The sequence below is a fragment of the Hypanus sabinus genome, chromosome 23 (assembly GCF_030144855.1).
Source record: "Hypanus sabinus isolate sHypSab1 chromosome 23, sHypSab1.hap1, whole genome shotgun sequence".
NCBI lineage: Eukaryota > Metazoa > Chordata > Chondrichthyes > Myliobatiformes > Dasyatidae > Hypanus > Hypanus sabinus.
The window spans coordinates 58,955,995-58,971,180 of NC_082728.1; the positions used below are offsets into that span (position 1 = coordinate 58,955,995).

Genomic DNA, 15,186 nt, shown 5'->3' on the forward strand with positions numbered 1-15,186 from the left:
GAATCTCATTGAAACCTATTGAATGATGGGGTGAATGTGGAGAGGATGGTTTCTATGGTGGGGAAGTCTAGGACCAGAGGGCACAGCCTCAGGTTGGAGGGACATCCAGTTAGAATGTAGATGAGGAGGAATTTCCTTAACCAGGGGGTGGTGAATCTGTGAAATTCATGACCACAGGCAGCTGAGGAAACCAGGTCCCATTGTGTGCATTTAGGATGGAGGTAAGTCAGGACATGAAGGGATACGGGGAGAAGGCAGGAGAATAGAGTTGAGAGGGAACTGGCTCAGCCATACTGAAATGGTGGAACAGACTCACTGGGCCATGTGGCCTAGTTCTGCTCCTATGTCTTATGGTCTACGTGTACCATTAATAAACCTATTACAATATTGCTCTAGGTTTCCAGCATCTGTAATCCTTATAGTTCCAAACTGTCTTCCTTTTGTTAAGGTAGCGTCCCAAGTTTGAGGGTCTTTGTTGGTAGTGGCATTTTTTGCAAATGGCCACAGTTTGGGAGCTGCAGTTCCAAGAGGCAAAAGCAGACCACAGGAATTATCCCTGGCAGTAATGGTATCAGTGGATGTCGGTTTTTGTTTTGCAACGCCTCTTAATAAATCCAAGGACTGCATGATTTTCAACGGTCTTCTCAACTTGTGCTGCCTCATCCAAGTACAAAACTCTGTTGCTGCTGTACTTTGTAAACTGCTGCATTAGCTCACGTGGTTTGTGAATTCTTCCTTAAGAACTATATCCAGTCGCAAGGAGAGCTTTTATTGAATGGTCTTGTGTACGATGTAGAATCTTGAGCTCAACGTGGCCTTGCTCCTTATTGTCTGCCTGCACCGTGCTTCCCCTCTACCTGTGACACTCTGTTCTGTGTTGTTGCTGCTTTTCCCGTGTGATGAAATGATCTGTATGGATGGCATCTACCTGGTACCTGTGATGATAATGAACCAAGTTACCATGTGCATTTGTTTTCACCCTTTGCAGGATTATATATCAACTGAAAATGAGCTGACGTTCCTTCCCGGTGAGACCCACAAGGAGATTCCTGTCAAACTCCTGGAGCAGAATGAAATGGACTCCCTCCTGGGGAATGAGCAGATTAAACAGTTCCTTTTGGAGCTGTACAGACCCCGAAATGGTGCTAAACTTGGCAAGATACCCCGCACCACTGTCACCATTGGCGACGAGAGTGGTGGGTACCTCTGTTGCTATCTCACCTGTCAACACATCCCATTCATTTCCAACGTCTCACCTGCCTCTTCCCCCAGCACCCGTAACACGAAGAAGAAACTCCCCTTGGCTCTCCTCCTCAATCTGCATGAGCAGCCATCAGGAAGGGATGGGCAAAGTTCCGTTCTCTTCCGCATGCACACACGCACACACACACACTCACACACTCACACACACTCTCACATACACACTCTCTCTCACTCACACACACACTCACTCACTCTCTCTCTCACTCACACACACACACTCTCACTCACACACACACTCTCGCTCTCTCACACACTCTCTCACACACACACACTCTCTCTCACACACACACACTCTCTCTCTCACACACACACTCTCTCACACACACACACACTCTCTCTCTCACACACACACTCTCTCACACACACACACATACACTCACACACTCACACACTCTCACACACAGACACACACACACTCTCTCACACTCTCTCTCTCTCTCTCTCTCTCACACACACACACACACACACACACACACACACACACACACACACACACACCACCCCCCCCCCCGAATGTATAGATATGTTGGTGAGTTTATTGACATATGATGAAGTACTGGAACAAGGAAAATTGCATCACAAGCACATGGAGTATAAATTATACTCTAATTATTAAGGACAGAGACATGGAGGGCCAAAGGAAAAGACACAACCAGAGACAAGGCCATTGTAGTGCAAGAGGTGGTTTGTATTTGGGCAGAACTTGTGTAATCTAAGAGGCACTTCATAACTGTGGGCCACCCTGGATGATTCTTCAGCAGTTGAACAGCAGACTGGCTGCGGTGAAAGCTAAATGATGGTTATGTTAATATATTTTGTTGCTAATGTTACAGCAAAGCAGATGGGTCTTGAACAGTCTATGTTCTCTATCAATTCGCCACCTCTGAACATGAAAGCTCAGCCAATTGATAGCAGGAGAATCCAGGTGAATTGGAGTCCGGCCCTGGGTGACGTGTCGGGGTACAAGGTAAGCCCTTGTACCATTCCAGGGCAAGTAACTGCCCAACGCCTGTGTAGAATGGGTCTAAAGATACAACGGAGGTAGAACCGCAGGAATTGGATACGACTCCAGGACTGATGGGAAGCATACCTCAACCCAGGCAAAGGAAACTAGGGGCACTGTACGGGATGGGATAGCGATCTGGGTGTACTGCTGAACAGTACACTGGATTCTGGATAATTGGGCCATCAGTTCATCGGAACAGCCACTTATTTGAGACAACTCCAAAAGAACAAAAACTAACTGAGGTAATAGCTGGGACTCCCTTTGTTAAATGGGGACTAGAGACTGATACCGACTAGTTTCTAACTATTGTCAGCTGCACACACTTGTGTAGTTGTTGGACACCACTGCGTGCTTACAGAGAACACTTTTTAAATAGCATCAGTTGTGTGTGTTTGTGTTCAAATTACCTTTCCTGTAATACCATGGGCTTGTAACTTGCTAAGCAGCCTCATGTGTGGCACCTTGTGAATGGCTTCTGAAAATCCAAGTACACACCGTCAACCAATTCTCCTTCATCTTTCCTGCTTGTTATTTTTTCAAAGATTTCCTGCAGATTTGTCAGGCAAAATTTTCTACCGCCTATTTCATCTTGTTCCTCCAATTACCCTGAGAGCTCATCTTTAATAATCAACTCCAACATCTTCCCAACCACTGAGGTCAGACTAACTGGCCAGTTTCCCCCCCCTTCTGCCTCTCTCCCTTCTTGAAGAGTGGAGTGACATTTGCGATTTTCCAGTCTTCCAGAACCATTCCAGAATCTAGTGATTCTTGAAAGATCGTTACTAATGCCTCCACAGTCTATTCAGCCACCTCTTTCAGAACTCTGGGGTGTAACAATCTGGTCCAGGTGACTTGTCCACCTTCAGACCTTTCAATTTCCCAGGAACCTTCTCTCCAGTTAGGTAACTTCACACACTTCATGACTCCTGACACCCAGAACTTCCATCATACTGCAGATGTCTTCCACAGTGAAGACTGATGCTAAATACTTACTTAATTCATCTGCCATTTCCCTGTCCCCCATTACTACCTCTCCAACGCCTCTCTCATGCCTCTGTAATTCCCTTTACTCCACTGTAATACTGATACATCTGAATTTAGCGTCTTCTCAAATTTCAGGGTGAATTTGATCATGTTATGATCACTTGTCCCAAAGGGTTCTTTTACCTGAAGCTCTCTAATCAATTCCAGTTCATTGCACAACACCCAATCCAGCGCACTAGACCTAGTGGTCTTAATCATGAACTGTTCTAAAAAGCCATCTCGTAGGCATTCTAGAAATTCCCCTCTTGGAATCCAGCACCACCCTGATTTTCCCAATCTCCCTGTGCATTGAAATCCCCCATGACTATTGTAACACTGCCCTTTCGACTTGCATTTTCTATCTCCCATTTTAATTTGTAGGCCACATCTTTACTGCAGTTTAAGGGTCTGTATACAACTCCTGTCTGGGTCTTTGTTCCTTAGCTCTATCTACAATGATTCAACACCTTCCGACCCTATGTCACCTCTTCCTAATGATTTGCTTTAATTGTTTACCAAGAGAGCAACGCCACCCTCTGCCTGCCTGCCTGTCCTTTCGATACAGTGTGTATCCTGGGACATCAAGCTCCCAGCTATAATCTTCTTTCAGCCCTGAGTCTGTGATGCCTACAACATCATACATGCCAGTTTGCAACTGTGATGCAGATTCATCTACCTTATTCCATATACTGCACGCATTCAGTCCTCTATGCACCCTTTTCGATTTCGTCTGCCGTTTACGTTGCAACTCATCGTGTTTTCTGCCGTTTTGCCCTATCAACAACCTCCCCTCATTACACATTGCCTTTGTTCGTAAACCAGCTACCTCATCTTCAGCACTATCATCCGCCTTTCCTATGATACTTCTTGCATGGAAGTACAGGCAGCTCAGGACACCAGTCGCCCCGGGCTCACCCTCTTCAGGCAGCTCAGGACACCAGTTGCCCCGGGTTCAACCTCTTCAGGCAGCTCAGGACACCAGTCGCCCCGGGTTCAACCTCTTCAGGCAGCTCAGAACACCAGTCGCCCCACGGTCAACCTCTTCAGGCAGCTCAGGACACCAGTCGCCCCACGGTCAACCTCTTCAGGCAGCTCAGGACACCAGTCGCCCCACGGTCAACCTCTTCAGGCAGCTCAGGACACCAGTCGCCCCGGGTTCAACCTCTTCAGGCAGCTCAGGACACCAGTCGCCCCACGGTCAACCTCTTCAGGCAGCTCAGGACACCAGTCGCCCCACGGTCAACCTCTTCAGGCAGCTCAGGACACCAGTCGCCCCGGGTTCAACCTCTTCAGGCAGCTCAGGACACCAGTCGCCCCGGGCTCAACCTCTTCAGGCAGCTCAGGACACCAGTCGCCCCGGGTTCAACCTCTTCAGGCAGCTCAGAACACCAGTCGCCCCACGGTCAACCTCTTCAGGCAGCTCAGGACACCAGTCGCCCCGGGTTCAACCTCTTCAGGCAGCTCAGGACACCAGTCGCCCCGGGTTCAACCTCTTCAGGCAGCTCAGGACACCAGTCGCCCCGGGTTCAACCTCTTCAGGCAGCTCAGGACACCAGTCGCCCCACGGTCAACCTCTTCAGGCAGCTCAGGACACCAGTCGCCCCACGGTCAACCTCTTCAGGCAGCTCAGGACACCAGTCGCCCCGGGTTCACCCTCTTCAGGCAGCTCAGGACACCAGTCGCCCCGGGCTCAACCTCTTCAGGCAGCTCAGGACACCAGTCGCCCCGGGTTCAACCTCTTCAGGCAGCTCAGGACACCAGTCGCCCCGGGTTCACCCTCTTCAGGCAGCTCAGGACACCGGTCGCCCCACGGTCAACCTCTTCAGGCAGCTCAGGACACCAGTCGCCCCGGGTTCACCCTCTTCAGGCAGCTCAGGACACCAGTCGCCCCGGGTTCACCCTCTTCAGGCAGCTCAGGACACCAGTCGCCCCGGGCTCAACCTCTTCAGGCAGCTCAGGACACCAGTCGCCCCGGGCTCAACCTCTTCAGGCAGCTCAGGACACCAGTCGCCCCGGGTTCACCCTCTTCAGGCAGCTCAGGACACCAGTCGCCCCGGGTTCACCCTCTTCAGGCAGCTCAGGACACCGGTCACCCCGGGTTCACCCTCTTCAGGCAGCTCAGGACACCAGTCGCCCCGGGTTCACCCTCTTCAGGCAGCTCAGGACACCGGTCGCCCCACGGTCAACCTCTTCAGGCAGCTCAGGACACCAGTCGCCCCGGGTTCACCCTCTTCAGGCAGCTCAGGACACCAGTCGCCCCGGGTTCACCCTCTTCAGGCAGCTCAGGACACCAGTCGCCCCGGGCTCAACCTCTTCAGGCAGCTCAGGACACCAGTCGCCCCACGGTCAACCTCTTCAGGCAGCTCAGGACACCAGTCGCCCCACGGTCAACCTCTTCAGGCAGCTCAGGACACCAGTCGCCCCGGGTTCACCCTCTTCAGGCAGCTCAGGACACCAGTCGCCCCGGGTTCACCCTCTTCAGGCAGCTCAGGACACCGGTCGCCCCGGGTTCACCCTCTTCAGGCAGCTCAGGACACCAGTCGCCCCGGGTTCACCCTCTTCAGGCAGCTCAGGACACCAGTCGCCCCGGGTTCAACCTCTTCAGGCAGCTCAGGACACCAGTCGCCCCACGGTCAACCTCTTCAGGCAGCTCAGGACACCAGTCACCCCGGGTTCAACCTCTTCAGGCAGCTCAGGACACCAGTCGCCCCACGGTCAACCTCTTCAGGCAGCTCAGGACACCAGTCGCCCCACGGTCAACCTCTTCAGGCAGCTCAGGACACCAGTCGCCCCACGGTCAACCTCTTCAGGCAGCTCAGGACACCAGTCGCCCCGGGTTCACCCTCTTCAGGCAGCTCAGGACACCAGTCACCCCGGGTTCAACCTCTTCAGGCAGCTCAGGACACCAGTCGCCCCACGGTCAACCTCTTCAGGCAGCTCAGGACACCAGTCTCCCCGGGTTCACCCTCTTCAGGCAGCTCAGGACACCAGTCGCCCCGGGCTCAACCTCTTCAGGCAGCTCAGGACACCAGTCGCCCCGGGTTCACCCTCTTCAGGCAGCTCAGGACACCAGTCACCCCGGGTTCAACCTCTTCAGGCAGCTCAGGACACCAGTCGCCCCGGGTTCACCCTCTTCAGGCAGCTCAGGACACCAGTCGCCCCGGGTTCACCCTCTTCAGGCAGCTCAGGACACCAGTCGCCCCGGGCTCAACCTCTTCAGGCAGCTCAGGACACCAGTCGCCCCACGGTCAACCTCTTCAGGCAGCTCAGGACACCAGTCGCCCCACGGTCAACCTCTTCAGGCAGCTCAGGACACCAGTCGCCCCACGGTCAACCTCTTCAGGCAGCTCAGGACACCAGTCGCCCCACGGTCAACCTCTTCAGGCAGCTCAGGACACCAGTCGCCCCGGGTTCACCCTCTTCAGGCAGCTCAGGACACCAGTCGCCCCGGGCTCAACCTCTTCAGGCAGCTCAGGACACCAGTCGCCCCACGGTCAACCTCTTCAGGCAGCTCAGGACACCAGTCGCCCCACGGTCAACCTCTTCAGGCAGCTCAGGACACCAGTCGCCCCACGGTCAACCTCTTCAGGCAGCTCAGGACACCAGTCGCCCCACGGTCAACCTCTTCAGGCAGCTCAGGACACCAGTCGCCCCGGGTTCACCCTCTTCAGGCAGCTCAGGACACCAGTCGCCCCGGGTTCACCCTCTTCAGGCAGCTCAGGACACCAGTCTCCCCGGGTTCACCCTCTTCAGGCAGCTCAGGACACCAGTCGCCCCGGGTTCACCCTCTTCAGGCAGCTCAGGACACCAGTCGCCCCGGGTTCACCCTCTTCAGGCAGCTCAGGACACCAGTCGCCCCGGGTTCACCCTCTTCAGGCAGCCCAGGACACCAGTCGCCCCACGGTCAACCTCTTCAGGCAGTTCAGGACACCAGTCTCCCCGGGTTCAACCTCTTCAGGCAGCTCAGGACACCAGTCACCCCGGGTTCACCCTCTTCAGGCAGCTCAGGACACCAGTCGCCCCACGGTCAACCTCTTCAGGCAGCTCAGGACACCAGTCGCCCCACGGTCAACCTCTTCAGGCAGCTCAGAACACCAGTCGCCCCGGGTTCACCCTCTTCAGGCAGCTCAGGACACCAGTCGCCCCACGGTCAACCTCTTCAGGCAGCTCAGGACACCAGTCGCCCCGGGTTCAACCTCTTCAGGCAGCTCAGAACACCAGTCGCCCCGGGTTCAACCTCTTCAGGCAGCTCAGGACACCAGTCGCCCCACGGTCAACCTCTTCAGGCAGCTCAGGACACCAGTCGCCCCGGGTTCACCCTCTTCAGGCAGCTCAGGACACCAGTCGCCCCACGGTCAACCTCTTCAGGCAGCTCAGGACACCAGTCGCCCCGGGTTCACCCTCTTCAGGCAGCTCAGGACACCAGTCTCCCCGGGTTCACCCTCTTCAGGCAGTTCAGGACACCAGTCGCCCCGGGTTCACCCTCTTCAGGCAGCTCAGGACACCAGTCTCCCCGGGTTCACCCTCTTCAGGCAGCTCAGGACACCAGTCACCCCGGGTTCACCCTCTTCAGGCAGCTCAGGACACCAGTCGCCCCGGGCTCACCCTCTTCAGGCAGCTCAGGACACCAGTCTCCCCGGGTTCACCCTCTTCAGGCAGCTCAGGACACCGGTCACCCCGGGTTCAATCTCTTCAGGCAGCTCAGGACACCAGTCTCCCCGGGCTCACCCTCTTCAGGCAGCTCAGGACACCAGTCGCCCCACGGTCAACCTCTTCAGGCAGCTCAGGACACCAGTCGCCCCACGGTCAACCTCTTCAGGCAGCTCAGGACACCAGTCGCCCCGGGTTCACCCTCTTCAGGCAGCTCAGGACACCAGTCGCCCCGGGTTCAACCTCTTCAGGCAGCTCAGGACACCAGTCGCCCCACGGTCAACCTCTTCAGGCAGCTCAGGACACCAGTCGCCCCGGGCTCAACCTCTTCAGGCAGCTCAGGACACCAGTCGCCCCGGGCTCAACCTCTTCAGGCAGCTCAGGACACCAGTTGCCCCACGGTCAACCTCTTCAGGCAGCTCAGGACACCAGTCTCCCCACGGTCAACCTCTTCAGGCAGCTCAGGACACCAGTCGCCCCGGGTTCAACCTCTTCAGGCAGCTCAGGACACCGGTCACCCCACGGTCAACCTCTTCAGGCAGCTCAGGACACCAGTCACCCCGGGTTCACCCTCTTCAGGCAGCTCAGGACACCAGTCGCCCCACGGTCAACCTCTTCAGGCAGCTCAGGACACCAGTCGCCCCGGGCTCAACCTCTTCAGGCAGCTCAGGACACCAGTCGCCCCGGGTTCAACCTCTTCAGGCAGCTCAGGACACCAGTCACCCCACGGTCAACCTCTTCAGGCAGCTCAGGACACCAGTCACCCCGGGTTCACCCTCTTCAGGCAGCTCAGGACACCAGTCGCCCCGGGTTCAACCTCTTCAGGCAGCTCAGGACACCAGTCGCCCCGGGTTCAACCTCTTCAGGCAGCTCAGGACACCAGTCGCCCCGGGCTCACCCTCTTCAGGCAGCTCAGGACACCAGTCGCCCCGGGCTCACCCTCTTCAGGCAGCTCAGGACACCAGTCGCCCCACGGTCAACCTCTTCAGGCAGCTCAGAACACCAGTCGCTCAACCTTTTGCTGCCTGACTTTGTCTGAGGTTTTACCAACACCTGTCTCCACTAACTGGCACTCTGGTTCCCTTCTCCTTGCAATTGTAGTTCAAACCGCTCTCCCCACTCTCCCACCCGTGCAGCATGAACAAACATTCACACTAGCGTATTAGTCTCCCTCCAGTTCAGGTCCCTTCTCTACAGGTCCAACTTCTCTGGAAGCAAGCCCAATGATCCAAAAATCTCGTGCCCTCTGGCCTGCACCAGTTCCGTAGCCATGTATTAAACTGTATAGTGTTCCTAGTTCTGGCCTCACTGGCATGTGGCACGGGTAGCAATCCTGAGGTCACAACCCTGGAGGTCCTGCCCTTTAACTTAGTATCTGACTCCTTGAACCCCCTGAGCAGAACCTCCGGAGGCAACATTCCATCTGGGAATCTCTTTCTCTCCCAGAGAACTTTCCGTCCGTTCCCCGAACTAACAAATCCCCTATCACCACAACGTGCCTCTTCCCCTTTTCCTTCTGAATCACAGAGGCAGACTCAGTGCCAGAGACCCAACCTCTGTGATCTTTCCGCTGTTAGGCCATCCCTCCCCCTGACAGTACCCAAAGTGATATAAACACAAAGTGCACTGCAGATGCTGTGGTCAAATCAAGATGTACAAAAAAGCTGGATGAACTCGGGCAGCATCCATTGAAAGAAGCAGTCAACGCTTCGGGTCGAGACCCTTCGTCAGGACTAAAGAAGGAGGGGGCAGGGGCCCTATAAAGAAGGTGGGAGGAGGGTGGAAAACCAGTCAGAGGAAAGATCAAGGGGTGGGGGAGGGGAAACGGAGGGGATAGGCAGGAGAGGTGAAGAAGGAATCTAAGAGGAAAGCACTATGGGTAGTAGAAGAAGGCAGTCATGAGAGGTGATAGGCAGCTAGAAGAGGAGGCAGTGAAGGTGGGATGGGGGAAGGGAGAGGGAGGGAATTACCGGAAGTTGGAGAATTCGATGTTCATACCAAGGGGATGGAGGCTACCCAGACGGTACATGAGGTGTTGCTCTTCCAACCTGAGTTTGGCCTCATCATGGCAGTAGAGGAGGCCGTGTATGGACATATCCGAATGGGAATGTGAAGCAGAGTTGAAATGAGTGGCAGCCGGGAGATCCTGTCTGTTGTGGTGGACAACAGTCTGTTGTAGGTGCTCGACGAAGCGGTCCCCCAATCTGCGTCGGGTCTCACCGATGTAGAGGAGGCCGCACCGGGAGCACCGGATGCAATAGATGACCCCAACAGACTCACAAATGAAGTGTTGCCTCACCTGGAAGGACTGTTTGGGGCCCTGAATGGTGGTAAGAGAGGCGGTGTAGGGACAGGTGTAGCACTTACGCTTGCAGGGATAAGTGCCGGGTGGGAGATCCGTGGGGAGGGACGTGTGGACCAGGCAGTTGCGGAGGGAACGATCCCTGCGAAAAGCAGAGAGGGGTAGAGAGGGAAAGATGTCCTTAGTGGTGGGGTCCTGTTGAAGGTGGCGGAAGTTGCGGAGGATAAGATGCTGGATCCGGAGGCTGGTGGGGTGGTAGGTGAGGACAAGGGGAACCCTGTCCCTGGTGTGGTGATGGGAGGATGGGGTGAAGGCTGAAGGGACATGGGCCAAACACAGGCAAATGGGACCATCTTAGTTGGCACACACAAGTGGGGCTGTTTGCACACACTGTGACCCTAAGAATGAGTAGGGTGGTTCATACTCGCTGCAGAATGTGAGGAAATCCCTTTCTAACTTTCAACAAAGTTAATGGCCAAGAGATGGAAAAATCTTGAAGGAGGAGTTCAAACCAGGATGTAGTGAGGAGAAGGTGTCAGACACATAGGACTGAGGTGAGGAGAATTAATTGACATTAGAAGACTGTAAAGCTTTGGAATGTTATATCTGCAGGAAGAACAGTAGCTTCTTGGACTCACAGTGGATGAGAGGACACGGGGAGGCTGGTGAACAGTAAATCACATTCAATCAACTGTATGACAGGGAGAAGGGTTGAGGGGTTCATTCCCCCTAGGGATTGCTCCTACCCCCGTCTGTTCTGATGGGGCATGCAACTAACAGGGACCTACTTCTCCCCCCCCCCCCAACTAAGTGACAAGGTAACAGATCAAAGGAGGTAATGGGTCCTTTGTGTGTCACCAGCTGAAGTACTGGCCTGAAGACGACGAATTCTCTTCACAAACAATCGACACAAAGAACAGCTTTGCAGAGCTTACCAACCTACAGCCCGGTTGTGACTACGCTATGGAGGTGGCGGCCTACAACTCGCTGGGCGCTGGTCCCTGCTCCAACATTGTCCGCTGCTGCACCCTAGACAGCGGTAAGTGGGATTGGACGCAGTTCGGACCGAGGGGAGGGTCTAGGCGCTCCACTGTGGGGAGAGTGGAGTTTTAACAGCTTAGTTTGGGGGAACCTGTGCAGTCACAGGGAGAATGTGCCAGCTCCACACAGATAGCATCAGAAGCTGGATCTCAGGCGCCAGTCACTCTGTCTCCCACTAATTCTCAGCTGCTCGCTCTGATAATCACGGGCACACAGTTTCACTTGCTGACACATTCTGTTGTCCTCACTCACACTCACTCTGCCATTCCTGTACATCGACACAATCTCAAGTCAACTGGAGTTTGTCTGTGCACAAGGACAGTGGGTTACAGATACAGTTGAAAACTTGCTTACAGCAACATCACAGGCGTGTAGGTACAGACAACAGATCACAAGTTGTAGTCAACAGTGAAGAAAGTAAGTGTGCAAAGTAAGATACTTGTCCAAAAAAAGACAGACACAAGCCCATTTAGTGCAAAGGGTTGTCTGTAATGTTCCATTAGACCATAAGACATAGGAGCAAATTAGGCCATTCAGCCCATCAAGTCTGCTCCACCATCCCAGATCCCACTCAATCCCATATACCTGCCTTCTTGTCATATCCTTTGATGTACTGTTCAATCAGGAAACTATAAGCTTCTGCTTTAAATATCACCACGGACTTGGCCTCCACTGCAGTCTGTGGCAGAGCATTCCACAGATTCACTACTCTGGCTAAAAAAATTCCTCCTTACTTCTGTTTTAAAAGGTTGCCCCTCAGTTTTGAGGCTGGCTGTACCCTCGAGTTCTGGATAGCTCCACCATAGGAAACATCTCTACATCCACCTTATTCCTTTCAACTTGGCAGGTCTCAATGAGATCTCCCCCACATGCTTCTAAATTTCAGTGAATACAAGCCCAAAGCTGCCAAATGCTCCTTGTATATTAACCCCGTCACTCCCAGAATCATTCTCGGGAACATCCTCTGGACTCTGTCCAATGACCACTTTGCTGAGGTAGGGTTAGGGTTTTGAAGGTTGGTTTAGGCACCTGATGGTGGTAGGACCATGGCTGCTCCTGAACCTGGGACTTCAGGCTTCTGTAGCTCCTGCCTGATAGTTACAGAGAGCATGACCCAGATGGTGGGGATCTTTGATTCAGAAGGTTCCTGCAGTAATTGGATATGTTAGTCAGCATCACAAGTTCAGATCCCTGGACACATTACCTCCTTGCCCACTGTGGTCTGCTGAATTTCTACCAGGTTCCAGTATCTCCTGGAGTGGCATAAAGTTACACACTGAAATCTCACCCTTGCTGAGTCTTCTGCTTTACACAGAGCAAGAGGAGAGTTCGTCGGGCCATTGTTAAAACTGCAGGATAGCAGAATAAGTTAGATCGCCACTGAATCTTCCTTCAAAGTTATTGGATACAAAGGTGTTTCACTAACATGAATACTCTCTGGTATTGCAGCAAGTGAACAAATTCATCTCAAGCAAGGTGCTGTCTCCATTAACTCCGCACCTTCTAATGTCAACGCACAGCCAGTTGACAGCAGGAAAATCCACTTGAATTGGACCCCTCCACCAGGCCAACCAACTGGTTACAAGGTAATAGATAATGATAGAAATACTCATTAGGGGGAGAGAGAGTTTTTGGCCCAAAATGTTGACTTTTTTTTCCATAGATGCTGCCTAGCCTGCTGAGTTCCTCCAACATTTTGTGCATGTTGAAGAGAGTTTAGATTTCAGGTTAATACCCTTTCATCAGAAGGCAACTCTCAATCTATTGGAAAGCCCTCTACCATGCTGCTGATGCTGGTCTAAATTTGCCCTCTCGATGGCAATCATGGTTCCGTGTAATACAGTGGTCCTCAGTGGAAAGGTGGGGTCTTATTGCATGATGGAGAAGCGTGGTTTTCTCTGCCTCTAGTGCAGAAGCAGGGGCATCTGCAACAGATTGATGGAGGAAGGTGAAATGATTTCTCCCCTTGACAGATTGTTCCAATCTTTACTTGCAGCTGCAGTTAACAGGATGTTGCTGGAATCGGGGTTTAGCTGCTGAGATCTAATTCCTCAATAAGTATCTTGTAATGGGTGATCTTTTTGAAGTAGAAACTTGAAGATCAAAACCGTTCAGACAGCAACCTTGCAAGGTAGTGGGAAGAGGGAGTGTTGCAGTCTGGAACTGAGATGTGCAGCCTGTCTGTGGTCTTTGGCCAGATGGGTTGGATGTGGAGAAAACATTCATACTGTAGTCCCCCATCCAGGGTGCATCTGGGTTCAGTACTCATACTGGTTTCTTCAGCATGAAGGAGAACTAATTTATCAGCTGAGTGCAGGTGCAATCACTTGTTGCTCTAACGTCACTGACTGATGTTATTAGGCTTGTGAGTAAAAGGGGCCAATCAATTTCATTCATTGGAATTTGGAGCCCTGCCACTTACGTGACCTGTCAGCCAATGAAACTCTGCCCTTTGATCTTACCAGGCCAATCGTAGACAGAGAAACCCTATTAACTATTTACAGGGAAGGTGATTGTACCCCCTAGGACCTTTAGGTTGGTGTCTGTATGCCCCTCCTCTATATTCTGCTGCCTGTGCCCACAGCTTTGACATCTGGAGAAGGTGAAAGATGCCAGAGGTAGTTACTCTGTGTTCAGTCCATCACCTCCCCTGTTGTCTTGGGTGTGATCCCAATGACCCTGCGATGGGCCACTTGGAGAGTGCCCCAACTTGTGCATTCCTGATGAGACTGGGTGGTCACATTAGGGGTGGGATGGGTTGGCACCAGCCTGGTTGAACTTCCCAGCGATGTGACACAATGGGTGGGGGGTCCACACCCTGCTTCACCAAGCAAAGCAGGTTGTCAATGGCATAACCAACGTGGTCAATACTGAGGTCAGTAGATGGGAGAGGGATGTGTGTCAAGTGCAGGAAGATGGGACTAGCTTAGATGGGCACCTAGGTGGCCGTGGATATGTTGGGCTGAGGGGTCTGATCTGTGCTTTAGGATTAACATTTCCAACAAGAAATGAGGAGAAGCCTCCTGAGGTGTGAGATGGTGAAAGGGGCGGCTGTCACTCGGTACCTGAGAAGGGGGGCAGGGGCAGCGAGGGTCTGAGAGAGCCTAGGCTGGTGGCATAGTGGGCTTTACTTGGTGAATGGTCTTTGCGCCACTGCCAGTGTTGTCCGAGAGTCAGTTGTAGACGATGAGATTTCCTGAACTTCCCTCCTGCACAGGTGACCTACTGGATCGAAGGGGATGAGATCTCTTATCAGGACATAACCACAACGGTACCCTCTGCAGAGCTCACTGGTTTATACCCGTACTGCGACTACGAGATGAACGTCTTCGCCTACAATGCTGTGGGTGCCGGACCCCGCTCCGAGACGGTCAGCTGTCGCACTCTGGAAGATTGTGAGTAGAGTCTGAATGGCAGAGAACGATCTGACTGAGTGTCACACACACGACCCAGAGATTTCCAAGTGTTGTGACAGGGAAAAGGCAGGAGAGAAGGTTGACAACTTGCACACAATGAGTTCTCATCAGAATCAGGTTTATTATCCAAAGATTCAATGTCCATTTAGGAATCGGATGGTAGAGGGGAAGAAGTTGTTCCTGAATCGCTGAGTGTGTGCCTTCAGGCTTCTGTACCTCCTACCTGACGGTAACAGTGAGAAAAGGGCATGTCCTGGGTGCTGGAGGTCCTTGACAATGGACACTGCCTTTCTGAGACACCACTCCCTGAAGATGTCCTGGTACTTTGTAGGCCAGTACCCAAGATGGAGCTGACTAGATTTACAACCTTCTGCAGTTTCTTTCAATCCTGTGTAGTAGACTCCCCCCTTCCCCCCCCCATACCAGACAGTGATGCAGCCTGTCAGAATGCTCTCCATGGTACAGCTATAGAAGTTTTTGAGTGT

General features: G+C 53.1%; 1 protein-coding gene across 6 annotated transcripts in view; it reads left to right on the forward strand.

The window, feature by feature from the left end:
- Positions 1 to 15,186, forward strand: part of itgb4 (integrin, beta 4) — a 161,602-nt gene that overhangs the window by 101,836 nt on the left and 44,580 nt on the right. For all 6 annotated transcript variants that reach the window (XM_059948938.1, XM_059948935.1, XM_059948936.1 and 3 more), the window contains exons 27-31: positions 989 to 1,196; positions 2,097 to 2,230; positions 11,106 to 11,283; positions 12,735 to 12,871; positions 14,503 to 14,680. In XM_059948938.1, the coding sequence (XP_059804921.1) occupies positions 989 to 1,196; positions 2,097 to 2,230; positions 11,106 to 11,283; positions 12,735 to 12,871; positions 14,503 to 14,680 (835 nt within the window). The remainder of the gene's footprint in view (positions 1 to 988; positions 1,197 to 2,096; positions 2,231 to 11,105; positions 11,284 to 12,734; positions 12,872 to 14,502; positions 14,681 to 15,186) is intronic.